Source organism: Haliotis cracherodii, unplaced genomic scaffold (assembly GCF_022045235.1).
Source record: "Haliotis cracherodii isolate W230 unplaced genomic scaffold, xgHalCrac1.p SCAF_3, whole genome shotgun sequence".
NCBI classification, from domain to species: Eukaryota; Metazoa; Mollusca; class Gastropoda; order Lepetellida; family Haliotidae; genus Haliotis; species Haliotis cracherodii.
Genome location: NW_027266286.1, coordinates 4,113,335 through 4,127,748, shown reverse-complemented (window position 1 = coordinate 4,127,748; position 14,414 = coordinate 4,113,335). Strand labels below are relative to the sequence as shown.

The following is a 14,414-nucleotide window of genomic DNA, read 5'->3' as shown; positions in this document are numbered from 1 at the left end:
ACAGGTTCCTGAAATACACAAAGAAGCTTTGTCGTACAGTTTTGGTACAATCAGTTCTTACTTTTCTGGTTCACATATAGGGACACGGATACATATATCCTGAGTTGTTTCAATTCAGAACATCAGTTTATAACTACAAGCTAGTCCCTTGAAACATCCCCATCCATAGCCAACCTGAACGCATTTCCTTTCTGAGACAGCCTGGTTTTCATTGTTAGCTTACTTTTCTCCTCATACTTCTCGAGCTGACCTTCTTTTGTGATCCTTAGAACTTTTCCATCTTGTTCCTTGATGAAGATAACGCCACCGTCTACCCACGTGCCCAACATCATCTCCTTGTGCGATCTTTGCTCTTGGTTTGGTTAGGTCGTCGCTGACAAATATACTGAACCGCAAAAGAAACGTCACACCAAGTAACATTGCATGAAAAGTTGTCATTTAAATATCTGGGTAATTTTTGTCAAAGTTTCTAAAGTTTAACAATACCTTGTCCGGAAAAATGAAATTTGATTATAAAAAAACAAAGCAGATGACAATAAAACCGATCGCCAAAACGCATCACGGCAACGGCCATGGTTGTCCCATGCCAAGCCCTTGGACGATTGCAAGCTGGACAAACCGCCCGGCAAGTAGCCAATGCATTTCAAGTCCACGTAAGTACCATATACAGGCTCCAGCAACGGTACCACACCACCAACATTACAGATGACCGATCACGTAGTGGAAGGGTCACCACCCGACGTCAGGATCGTCAGATTGTTCGACAGCATCTTCAAGATCGCTTTGTTACTGCTGCGGAAACTGCTCGACAGACCATGGGGACACACCAGCGACACATTAGTGCGGACACCGTGCGTCGACGATTGACGGGCAGACACCTCCACTGTCACAGGCCACACCGAGGACCCATTCTGACACCACGTCATCACCAGGACCGTCTTCAGTGGGCAAAACAGCACCTGCATTGGCACCACCAGCAGTGGAGAAGAGTCCTCTTCTCAGACCAGAGCCGTTACTGTATCTCAACAGCAGATGGTGCAGAGAGAGTCTGGCGACGCCGTGGGAAACATTATTTGGATGCTTGTGTTGTCAAGAGAGACTCGTGGGGTGGTCTGAGCATCATGGTGTGGGGTGGAATTGGCCTTGCACAGAGGGTCGGCTCTGTAGTCTTCCAGAACATCGATCCAGGGAGAGGCAATGGTGTCACAGCAGCTCGGTACACTGATCAAGTTTGGCACGTCGCCGCAACCACGAGTTTCAGCATGATAACGCCCGTGCCCACACTGCGAGAGCAACAAGAGACTGCCTCCGGCGGAATGACATCAGAACCATGCAGTGGCCTGCCATCAGTCCCGATTTAAATCCCATTGAGCACCTGTGGGACGAGATTCAAAGACGGCTGAATGACATCCGACCAAGGCCGACAACTGCAGCTGAACTGCGTTAGGCGTTCCTCAGGGTGTGGGCTCAAGTGCCTATGGCCTTCATCAACCGCCACATCCATTCCGTGTATCGACGTTGCACGGCAGTCATCAATGCACATGACGGACACACGAGATACTGACTTGTGATGCCATTTTCTCAGAGACTAGTGTTCTCTTCACCTTTCACCTTTGACACTTTAATTTCAATCTTGATGATCGGTTTTGCCAAATTTCATCTTTTTAATATGTCTCAAAGTATGTTGACAGTGTTTGGACAAATACAGTTTCTCATATATCTATCCATGGTGACGTTTCTTTAGCGGTTATATATTAGAGTTCTTTAGATTCTTCCGGCTCCAAACAAATTCGCGTTTCACACGAAATGAGAGAAACTCCAAGAATTTGACGTGGTTTGTTTGAGGATTTGGCGGGGTCTCCACATCTACATCTACATCACAAGTACGTACGTTTAAGATCATGAAGTTGAGTGGATATGCTTATTTTATCTGCTGGTATGTAGAGGTGTATGTGTACAAGCATATATATGTGTATACATATGTATGCATGGATGCACCGGGTTGGTTATGTACCGAAACATGTATGTGTGTATTTGTGTGTGACTTGTATATTCGCATCATGATATTTGCAACAGTAGGAACACAACGTTTTGCAGTATATGCTTACTCCTCCATTCACCTGATGAAGGAGTCAGCATATACTCCGAAACGTTGTGTTCCTCATAATAAAGAAGTTGACATCCATAAATTCTATTCCTTGTGTGTATCACTTCTAAAAGCCTTTCAAAGACTTAGTAGGTACCGTTAATCTATTTTTTTTAATAATTGTATATCCAGTTTACTCTTTTTTATTGTTAAATGTCCATCGTAGGGAGAGGTGTTTAAATTGGCTTTGCCTGCTCACCAATCCCATTCCTTTTTTTTAAAAATAAATTTTGTTTAAATAAAAAAATATATCTATAATGTTTTAAAGGGGCATCAGGTCTCCGGGCGTCAACCGTAGACTTCACGGTATTTGGAAAATTGGGTCGTTTTCCTCTTCAAATAACCATAGCTAAAATAGTAATTAATTTTGGGCACAAACTGGAAATTCATGAACCCTATAAAATTATCCCAATATGTTCTTAGTTTTATCAAAATAAATAACTCTGTAAATCCAAGAGATAATATCTGGTTGAAAAATGACAAGAAGGTTCTTGATAACTGTTTCATATCACATGTGTTCAATAACCCATATGTACAACAGCAAGTGGCTAGTCTCTAAGGTAGAGTTAACGTTAAAAGATCAATTTACACATTCATGGTGGAGTACTATGGGAGCAATAGTTCTAAAGGAACTTACTATAAGTTTCTTTAATCTGTCCCATCCTTTGAAAAAACCCAATTTCTATCCCGCTTCTAACGTTTAGAACCTGTAACCAAAATCTACCTGCAGAGACTGGCCGATGGCTTGGTATACTCAGAAAGAACCTGTACTCTTTGTTACTCGGCAGCTATTGCAGACAAGTTCAAACCATTTTATTAAACGTCAAGCTTTCGACACAATTCGATATATACCAGAAAAATGTTATTTATGGCGTAATCTTTATAAACTCAAACAGCTACTTTGTACAACGAAACTAGCAGAAATATTTCCAATGTCTACGAATACTTTAGAAATAATACTATAATGTACTCTTCCTGTCTGAATGATCACTTTTGTTGAACAATATTTGTTTGAAAAATACGCATAGTGTATATAAACGCGTGAGTTATTGATGATGTATTCACGGGTAGCGTATTCAAACGCGTGAGTTATTGATAATGTATTCACGAGTAGCGTATTCAAACGCGTGATTTATTGATAATGCATTCATGGGTAGCGTGTCCAAACGCGTGAGTTATTGATAATGCATTCATGGGTAGCGTATTCAAACGCGTGAGTTATTGATAATGTATTCACGGGTAGCGTATTCAAACGCGTGAGTTATTGATAATGTATTCACGGGTAGCGTATCAAAACGCGTGAGTTATTGATAATGTATTCACGGGTAGCGTATATAAACACATTGATGATGTAAGTCCACCTATCAACACGAGACGAATAGCGCATGTAGTACTCGGTACCTACACGACTTCTGTGTTGAGCTACTTATGGGCCCTTGGTAACGATTTAGGCTTAGTCTGTTGTGTGCTTGATTAAAGGTTGTCGGAGACCTGGGTTGGCGATGCCCAAAGCATCACAGGTCAATAAAGTGTCAAAGTTGATGTCATTAGATAATGACAGTGTTGACTGTCACATGTGCTTGTGTCAGTATGTTGATGCATTACCTTATAAATGGAAATATGGAAATAAGTTTGGAAACACATTTGAACAAACAGAACGCATTGAGTGAGCGAAAGGACATATTTAGCGTCGTGCGTTTATTGCAACTGTGTCATGGTGATTTGAATGATAAATCAGCTCAGTAAAATTGAAACGTAGAAAGACAATTAAGTCTTGAATTCATCAAGGGAAGCAAAGAAAACATTTATCTGGAAAATTTGTACGATAAACCCACCAACCTTTACAAGTTTATCTGAACATCGCGACATGTTATGCAAAATGACACATGAAATATAATATAAAAATGTTTCACTAAGAGCGCTCTATTTGATCGCATACCTCCTTCAATCAATATATGAAGAATTACAACTGGATAGAAATAATTAAGCTCTAATCTGAACCATTGACATTAGGAAGGTTTAAACCCAGGATGACTAATCTCATCTGATTCTCTGATCTCTCCGCGGGTCATTTTCTGCCTAAAATGTCATATTTAATATGCTTTTAAGCCACGATGTGATCTCGTTTGCAGCAGATCCACGTGTCTGGTTACATTTGCCAATTAGGATGCGGAGAAGTCTGAAGTCATTTCACGCCTGTCTCTGAACGTGGGATGAAGTAACCATTGCATCTTGGATCATTCACGATCATACGTTTGTCGAGGAAGTATGGACATGGCTACACAGTGAGCTCCAGTGATGGTGTGACTGACATTGGCTTGCCATGCATTAAGTATTGTGTTGAACCTTCAGAGCCTACAACAACGTATGCATGCTTTTGACATAAGGGTGTGTAGTTCACGTTGTATTTTTAATCAGCTGATGCTGATTGAGATGGTATGTTGATCAGGAAACCTGAACGTTTTGATATAGGAAGTATGTACCTTTCTCAAAATGTGAAGGGGAGTGATGTTGTTTTGTGCTGCGTTCAGTAAATACTAGCCAGATCACGGCGCCGTTTAGATAATAGAATCTTGTCCAGGCATCCCTTTATCAAATAACACGAACAACGTTTACGCCTTTGACATTGACTTGCCTTTGCATGTGTTTGTGATGTGCCACTGGTGGGCTGGACACGCTCATCTTTTCGTGAACACCTGGTGTCATCACTATTATATCGTACAATGGATTGTTTTTAGCAGATATTTCTAATGGTTGTGGATGTGGTTTTGTCGCTGTTATTTATATAAGGTATGGCTAACACGGAATTACCCAAGGTCACGCACTGACAGATCCCGTTCCTCATTCTTGTCGGCATGAGACAAACATGGGTTACTCGAGATCTGTTTGGCCCTGGCTTCACCACGCGGTGACGTTATATGGGAATAGTCACAGTACCTGGACGCTTCCTTATACATACCCGGGTGATGGGTGATGAGGATGCTACTTAAAGCGTCGGCTCGTCACGCAGAACACCAATGTTCGCTCCCACATCAGTAAAACGTGAAAGCCAATTCTCTGGTGTGGGAACGTTACAGTCTGAACTTTTTTTTTTAAATGACGTAAAATCTTATTCGCGAACCCATTGTCCTGATAAACTCCAGAGGAGTATATGTTTTTAACCGTCTACCTGCTAAAAGAGTTGATAGCCTTCTATACAGATTTTGTAATTCCAGATTCCTGCAATTGAGACGTCATCGATAAATGGGCATGGATGAATTGGTTCCGGTATTGGACGTACAGAGTCTTGTTTCCTCGATACAGGACAGGAGCTGAACTGCTGCAATGAATGGATTAACTTGTTTCGCGTTGACGTCGGACAATGATACAGCGGCAAACGTCACCGACGTCGACAGCAACAACACCTCCATTGCCGACGATGAGTGGCAGAGACTTATTAAGAAGTACAACCTACAACCACTCTCCGAGACGGGTTCTTTCGCTTGTGGAATGTATCTACTCATTGTTGGTAAGTGGCATGATTATGCTTTGTACATAGTGGGTTATTCATGTTAACTGTGGCATGGTATCTCAGTGGGCTCTACATATGTGTTTTACATATGTTTTTAACCGTCTACCTGCTAAAAGAGTGTGTTTTGTTTAACTCCACAATATGGCGGCAGACCATTAATAATCGAATCTGGACCAGACAAGCGTGTGTTTGATATCTTATGCATCGTGGAGTTATCCACACCGTCAGGTACGAGCTGTGCCTCCGAGATTCCTCACGATTGCAAGCGCCCTTAAACACGTTCAGAACCTAGAGAATTGGTCTGTATAATAATTTTTATATAGTTTTAAATAGTTATTGAAGGCTCTGTCCAGGTAAACGTGCCGTAAAATATGGTCCTGTGTGACACGTAATTCCTATCATAATCGATGTCTATCATCAACCAGTGCTGAGTATTTTTTAATATTGGCTAGTATTGAGCACTAACACCAGGAGCCAAAGTGATGACGTAAATCCTGCTGGGGTATCGGGTAGGAAGCAGGACCCCCATGATCCCCAGGAAGGTGGCATAGCTTTAGTTACTGGTGGCCAATAGCCCGTGTTTTAGTCTGTATAAATTATATTGTTATGCCCAAATATGTTTGATAAAATTTGTTTTCAAATATAATTTTGCATTCATGACTTAGAAGCGTCAGCTTGGTCTCATGGCTATATGGTTGAAATAATGCCATTGCGACGTTAAATTGTAACTCACTCACTCACTCAGAACCGAGATCTCGCGTGATAACGTCTCAGAAGCTCATGTGAATGGGAACACCGGAAGGTATAGCTGTCGAATGCCTCCCACGAATACTCGTATAATGCAAGCTCAGTATGATCGCCAGAACGTCGATGGTTTGTACACAATCTACCTCCAACCATTAGATACGAACACCAACAGCCACATTGCGGCCTCGTAGTGGCGCGTATCTATTTTAAGTCAAGCAAAGAAATGAGGCCGTTGACTCATTGAAGTCAAAGGACCCTACTTTTCTGAGAACACCACCATTTTTACAATTCTACCTGATATTGAAACAATGTATATAGAGAAGGCCAGAGCACAGATTGTGTGATGTGATCTGAGCTGTGATTGGTCAGCGCTCTTGCTCTTTTCTTATTCCCACCTGGACCAAGCAGTCTTAACGCTCTACGACTGTTGTAACTCCCACTGTTAAACGTGGTCTTACTCGTACCAAAGTCGTAGAGCTAAGATCAATATATGCAAGTGTGCAATGTGGCTACTGACACAATATTGACAGTAGAAATATTGCTTCTTGTGCAATGTTACATGAACTTCCATTGGTCAGGGCAATCAACGGTTCTTCAATCGCTGATCCCAGACCCAAGAGAATATATAAAAGAAGGAGCGCAACTCAAGTCTAGAATGACTTGGCAAGTCTAGATAGCCTCGGCTTGAAATTAATCATTGTGAAAATATCTCCTTTTCCTCCGTCACGAGATGAGAGAAACATTATATTACACGAGACACATTGAATATCCTATTCAATATCTACATTTTGTATAGTTGTCTACCGAAAGATTGAATTATTTCATTACAATTGTAAAACCTCGAAACGTAAATTTTGCCCAACTAACACACAGTCACGGGTCACCATCCCTTGTATTTGCGACTAAAAGAGAAATTTCCTTTTTTGCAAAATCATAAAAAAATATAAACATAAGTAACAAAAAATATTAAGGGTCACGAAAAGTCTTTATCATACACTTAGATATGATTATATACAAAATCAACGTTGACAAAAAATATTCTTGAAAACTACGAGACTGCTTTTTGAAGTCTCAATTGACGAGTTAAATGAGAAATTTTCAGTTCATTAGCAAACATTTTCGAGAGAATAACAAATGGCGAGAAGCGATATAAACTCCATAAATTACCATATGTCATTATTTTGCTTTCTCAATATGGATCTAGCGTACAAGGGACGTCAACAGTTCTAATACGGGCAAGAAACTTTCGTTAAAGGGAGACAATTTGAGGGGAGGTAACTCTTGTATGACAATAGTTCCGTCAAAGTGTCATGTTCACTCCAGTGAAATATCAAGTGTTATGTTCACTGGAATGAAAATATCACTTCTCTCAACTTCAGAAAACTCAGTCTTTCACACTGAAGTATAACCGTCACGATATGGTTGAAATATTGCCGATGTGACGTAAAGCATTATCTCACTCACTCACTGAAGTATACAATAAATATGTTTATATGTGATAACTTTATTTCTGTGACGAAATGTTGGTCTAACCAAGCTGTGACATGCCTAAAAGCGGCAAGGCGTCGGTATTTTTTCAAGTGTGATGGTACACGTTGTGTTTTCAACACACCCGCTAACGATACCATGTTGAGGTGAAAGGGGTTTAACGTTGCGTTCTAGATTGTTGCACTCATATAGCAACGCGCGCGTGCGTGCGTGCGCGCGTGTGTGTACGGGTGTGCTTGTATTAGTCCGGACTAATACCGATGCTAAAGTGCTCTCGAAAGCCGACCTTCCTCTCTCCGGGCGGACGCTCTACCACTAGACAACGGAGGCGACGATTCCATGTTATGAAATGCGGAACGTACAGGGTTGTTGTTCACGTTCCAGGTATAATAGCTACAGTGGGAAACTCCGTGGTCATCCACGTAATGTACAAGTTCAAGAAGATGCGGACCAACCCCCAGAACCTCCTCATCTTGAACCTGTCGATGTCCGACCTGGGGATCTCCGTCGTCGGTTACCCCCTCACGACAGCGTCCTGCTTCGCCAACCGCTTCCTGTTTGGAGAGGTCGGATGTGTCCTCCAGGGCTTCTTGACCTTCACCTTGGCTCTGTGCGCCATGAAAACCATGACCTGCCTGAGTGTCTACAGGTACATCACCATATGCCGGCCACATCTCAGTGAGTTTATTTAATGTACCCTGTCTGTTCGTTTCCAGTCTTCGTCGTAAACATACCACTGAACATGTCCAATGAAATGTGAAAATCTTGAGTATTATTCTGATTTTAACTATTATTAGTACTTGTAGTACATAGTATTTTCACTTGACCGGAGTTGGTTGCATGTCGGTTTTAGGAGTGAGTGAGTGAGTGAGTGAGTGAGTGAGTGAGTTTGGTTTTACGCCGCTATTAGCAATATTCCATCAATATCATGTCGGGGGACCCATAAATGTGCCTCGCACATTCAACCTTTGGTCGGAAATCGACCCCAGGTCTTCGGCGTGACGAGTGAGCGGTTTATCCACTGGACTACCCGACCGCCCCCTTGTGTGTTTTTTTTTATGTTATAGTAGAAAAATTCTACGGAAGCCTTTTAGGGCCATTGTTTTTTTCTTGAAATGTCAAGATACTAAGTTGAAATTTCAAGATAATAAGTCGAAATTATAAGATTTTAACTTGAAATTTCAAGTAACAAAGTTGAAATCTCAAGATGATGTGTTGAAATTGTAAGATCCTAAGTTGAAATTTCAAACTTATTATCTTGAAATTTCAAGATTATTATCTTGAAATTTCAAGTTTATTATCTTGAAATTTCAACTTAGTAAGTATCTTAAATTTTCAACTTATGTATCTTGAAATTTCAAGTTAGTATCTTGAAATTTCAATAAAAAACAAAAGAAACCATATGTCCCTAACGGGCTTCCGTACAATTACAATTGAAAAACAATTGTCAGTGTAACAGGAAGTATTGTGTTACCAGAAATGGTATACTCTGGAGATCAGGGACCTTCCTCCTTGCAGCTGAATCTAAGACTGAATCTAAGACACAGCATAAGGTAGATTTTCAGATGCTTATAACATTAGGCGTTTACCAGCAAATAAGTATCATTTCTGCTCAAATGCTGAGGTTTCACTATTCAACTTTCCAAACCCTTTCCAATCTCATTAAAATCAGACCTTAGTTCTCGCTCCCGCTGAACAAAGATCTAAGGACATCCCATTACGGGTTAGGGGCGGTCGGGTAGCCTAGCCCATTTCTGGTGTTCCCCGCCGTGATATTGCCGGAATATTGCGGAAAGCGGCGTAAAACCATACTCACTCACTCATCCAGAAGGACCTTTCATCCGGCCAATCAGAGTGTCGGTTATCAATCAGAAAAGTAACAGTCGGAATGTGTTTTCTAATCATGCAACCCCGATAAGGTTAACCCGGGGTATTCCGAACGACAGTTACGACCTGTACGACTGATTCCGTCAAAATCATCGTTTTTCTCTCGCTTCCATGGGATAAACATTTGAACGGAAAAGACGATGCACAGCCGTTAACAAGTACTACCATCCAGTCTAGACTATAGTTTAGACATTTCACATCTAATCGAGAACTTGTCAAAAGGTTCAAGACCCGGGGTAGAATACGTCTTCAGCAACCCATGCTTATCGTAAAAGGCGACTATGCTTATCGTGAAACGCGACTAACGGGATCGTGTGGTCAGACTCGCTGACTTGTGTGATGCATGCCATCGTATCCCAATTGCGTGGATAGATGCTCATGATGTCAATCACTGAATTGTCTGGTCCAGACACGATTATTTACAGACCGCCGTCATATAGCTGGAATATTTCAGAGTACGGTGTTAAACAACAAACAAACAAACAAACAAACAAACAAACAAACAAACAAACAAGTATACTGCAACTTGTGTTCAGCAGGATCGAGACACGTTATAACAACAGTAACATAGAACACTGGAAAATGTTCTCAACCAATTTTCTTATTCACCAGAGTGGCGCTTGAACATCGAGCTGACAAAGAAGGTCATCATCTTTCTGTGGGCATATTCGCTGTTTTGGACATCTCCCCCTCTGGTTGGCTTCAGCTCATATGTCTTTGAACCCTTCGGTACCTCATGTAGTGTCAACTGGACCCTTAGATCCTGCCCGGGCATCTTCTACACTCACTGCCTCATCCTCTTCTGCTACATTACCAACATCTCCATCATCGGATTCTGCTACCAAAGGGTCGTGGCGAAGACGGGCGAGCTGACTCGCAAGATAAACGCCAGTCGGGGTCATCCCTTGAACATCAACGAGGCGCTAGAGGTCAGGTGGATGTCAAAGGAAGCCAAGGTCACACTGGTAAGGCTGAGAAATCAAAACTGACTACCAATATATGACCATCTCCACGTGTTTAAAGCAACGTGGAAGGGAAACGGTAAAAAGAAAATTTAGGCGATAATAACTCTTGGCCCATCTTCCCGAGGGTATAGAAGTCAGTTTCCACCCTTGTCGAACCGAGCTTGGGACGATGCTCGTGGCCATGACCGACTATCTGGAGGCCATAGCGCTGTCGCGACATCTGGAGGCCTTAACTTAATATCTATGGGTAACGAATTAATATCTGTGGGTAAAGTGAGTGAGTGAGTATGGTTTTACGCCGCTTTTAGCAATATTCCAGCAATATCACGGCGGGGGACACCAGAAATGTGTGGTAAAGACTTAATAAATGGTGGCAATGACTTAATATCTGGAGGCCATTATTCAATATCTGGAGGCCATGACTTAATATCTGGAGGCCATGACTTAATATTTAGAGGCCATGACTTAATATTTAGAGGCCATGACTTAATATCTGGAGGCCATTATTCAATATCTGGAGGCCATGACTTAATATCTGGAGGCCATGACTTAATATTTAGAGGCCATGACTTAATATTTAGAGGCCATGACTTAATATCTGGAGGCCATGATTTAATATCTGGAGGCCATGACTTAATATCTGGAGGCCATGACTTAATATTTAGAGGCCATGACTTAATATTTAGAGGCCATGACTTAATATCTGGAGGCCATTATTCAATATCTGGAGGCCATGACTTAATATCTGGAGGCCATGACTTAATATTTAGAGGCCATGACTTAATATTTAGAGGCCATGACTTAATATCTGGAGGCCATGATTTAATATCTGGAGGCCATGTTTTAATATCTGGAAGCCATGATTTGATATTTAGAGGCCATGACTTAATATCTGGAGGACACGACTTCGTATCTAGTGGTCATGACTTAACATTTGGAAGAAGCGACTTACTATGTGGGGTCATGACTATGTATCTGTTGGTTACGACTTAATATCTGGAGGCAATGAATTAATATCTGGAGGCCATGATTTAATATCTGGAGGACTTGACTTAATATCTCGAGGCCATGACTTTATATCTGGAGCCCATGACTTGATATAAGAGGTTTACGATTTAATATATGGGTAAAATTGATATTTTATACTTAAAAGATTATGTCTAAAACGTCATCTCCGTCTGCTCCGGAAGGTATGCAGAGTAAATAGTTCGTTCGACAGTTCGATAGTTTAATCACATATGTACGTTGAAATGATAGGAATCAAAAGTGGATTTGAAACGGCATTTGTACTCTCTGAAAGTTATGGTTTTCAGCAACCCATTGTAAAAGGCGACTAACGGGATCGGGTGGTCAGGCTTGCTGATTTGATGCATGTCATGCACCGTATCCTTATTGAGTAAATCGATTCTCATGATATCAATCACTGAACTGTCTGATCCAGACTTGATAATTCACAGACCGCCGTCATATAGCTAACACATTGCTGAGCGCGGCGTTAAACAACAAACAAACAAACAAATACAGTTCTGAGGTGATGCTTGATCGTCTCTGCTTCAGATATCCATGGCAATGGTTGTATCATTCGCAATCATTTGGTTCCCATATGCTTTGCTGTCTCTCCTCATCATCTACGGGGTGAAGATCCCCACGGCGTACACAACGCTCCCCACCATGTTCTGCAAGTCCTCGTGTATGCTCAACCCTATCATCTACTCGGTCTTCAACTCAGAGTTCCGGATGTATGTTATGCGCATGCTCACCCGGAAGCGCCAAGTCGGAGTTGAGATGAGCAGACGCCAAACGTGAGTAGGTGAGAGAGCGAGAGAGATGCATTTATATACATTTATTACAGATATCATAAATAAACACATAAATTTATACTATATAAACATGAACAGGTGTAGTGCTAATGCCATATTGAGTGCAGCGGCCGTAGAATATCATAGGGGGTGGGGGTGGTATTGTATATGAGAAAGGGTGTCAGACGTTTCATGCACTAATGTAAAAATAATAATAATCCTTCCCTATTCCTTGAAAAAAAAATTTCATGACCCTGTCTGAAAAGACAAAATGCTAAAGCACTTTATAGTTTAGTTTCAAAATGTCACACACACACACACACACACACACGCACGCACGCACGCAAACGCGCGCGCGCATGCACGTCGCTGTATAAGTGCAATAAACCCGATTTCACCTCACCTCACATCATTTCTCTCTGACCACACACCACTATCTTAAATGACCGGTCCTTAAGATCAACACAATGAAATCTCAAATAGAAATTTGTTCAATATTGTGACGACTGTGATAACACGTATTTCAGACTCAGGAAGTTTTCCATGGACAAAACAGGCGAGGGCATCTACATCGGCAAGGGGGCGGTCACCATGCTGAGAGACAGGAACCTGTTATTCTAAAGACGAGTCATGAACATTCTTACTTTGGCTTTCGAAAAACGACGGCCAAACAACCAGCGGCTGACATTAAAAGTCCAGCGTATGGCGTGAATGCCAGAATTATTTCATAAAACTCTCATTAAGTTCTGACTTAGTTACTGGGAGAGCAAACAACCGACCATGTCAGCAAGTGAATTCATTTACACAAGTAATCCAAACTCATCAGTATCACAGAGGTATCGCTGTCCGCGTTAAATCTATACGGCCGGGAAATCATCCATTCTTGCCATCTGTTCGGAGAACGTGAAAGTCTATATCAGGGAGTTGATCTCCTGAGTAGAGCTCCATCTTGTGATGATGGACGTACAGAAACCGCTCCAGGCAGTCCTACCCAAATGTGCTGTACAGGAATGAGATCAGCTTAGTGTATACTGGCAAGTAACATGCAGATCTCTCTTCCGGCCTAGTCGGTAAAGTCTTCATGCAGTCCTCAAGTTTCAGAGGCAAAGTCTCAAAGGCGCCGGAGTTGCTGCGCAGAGTTGCGTCCCTTTGGTGTTCCAGAAACCTGTGATTGTGGGTTCAAATTCGCCCTGATAGTTTATCTAAGTTTGGTTTAGGTGACTAGAGTCAAACTTGTTAGGACACTAGGACAAATGTACCGAGCCTACCTCCCTTAAAGAACAAGCGGGTTTAAAACATTCCTGGGCAGGAGATCTGAGATTACTGTACAATTCGCAAAGGTATAAGTTAAACGCAGCCACACTCGTATTGTGTGTCTGAGACGTTGATGCAGGGGAGTAGACATGTTGAGTGTATCAACACCAGCCTTCAGCCTTGGTTGTAACCCAGAGGTTAACTTCGTCAGTACATGACGGGTTTGTACACACGGCCCTTGTGCCGTGTAGCCGTGACTTGCGTGTATTTTATGTCAGCATTTTGCTTTTGTTTGTTTGTTGTTTATCGCCGCACTCAGCAATATCCTAGCTGTGACGCTGGTCGAAAAAATAATCTAGTCTGGAGCAGAACAATCCACTGATTGACATCATGAGCATCGATCTAAAGCGATTGGGATACGATGATATGCATTAACCAAGTCAGCGCGCCTGACCACCCGATCCCGTTAGTCGCCTCTTACGACAAGGATAGTCGCATTTTACGGCAAGCATGGGTTGCTGATGACCTATCCTAACCCGGTTCTTCACGGGTCTTTTGTCACCTAATGAAATGAGGCCTGTTTTTCTCACGGATGTCAAATGAGTCTTACTCCCTGC

The 14,414-nt window shown here is 41.9% G+C and overlaps 1 protein-coding gene across 1 annotated transcript; it reads left to right on the top strand.

Moving 5' to 3' along the window:
* The first annotated feature begins 5,470 nt into the window (after positions 1 to 5,470).
* LOC139476009 (opsin-5-like) lies at positions 5,471 to 13,164 on the top strand. Its single transcript, XM_071259240.1, has 5 exons — positions 5,471 to 5,654; positions 8,277 to 8,570; positions 10,392 to 10,744; positions 12,302 to 12,546; positions 13,071 to 13,164. The coding sequence occupies exons 1-5, from the start codon at positions 5,471 to 5,473 to the stop codon at positions 13,162 to 13,164; spliced, it is 1,170 nt and encodes a 389-aa protein (XP_071115341.1).
* Positions 13,165 to 14,414: the final 1,250 nt, after the last annotated feature.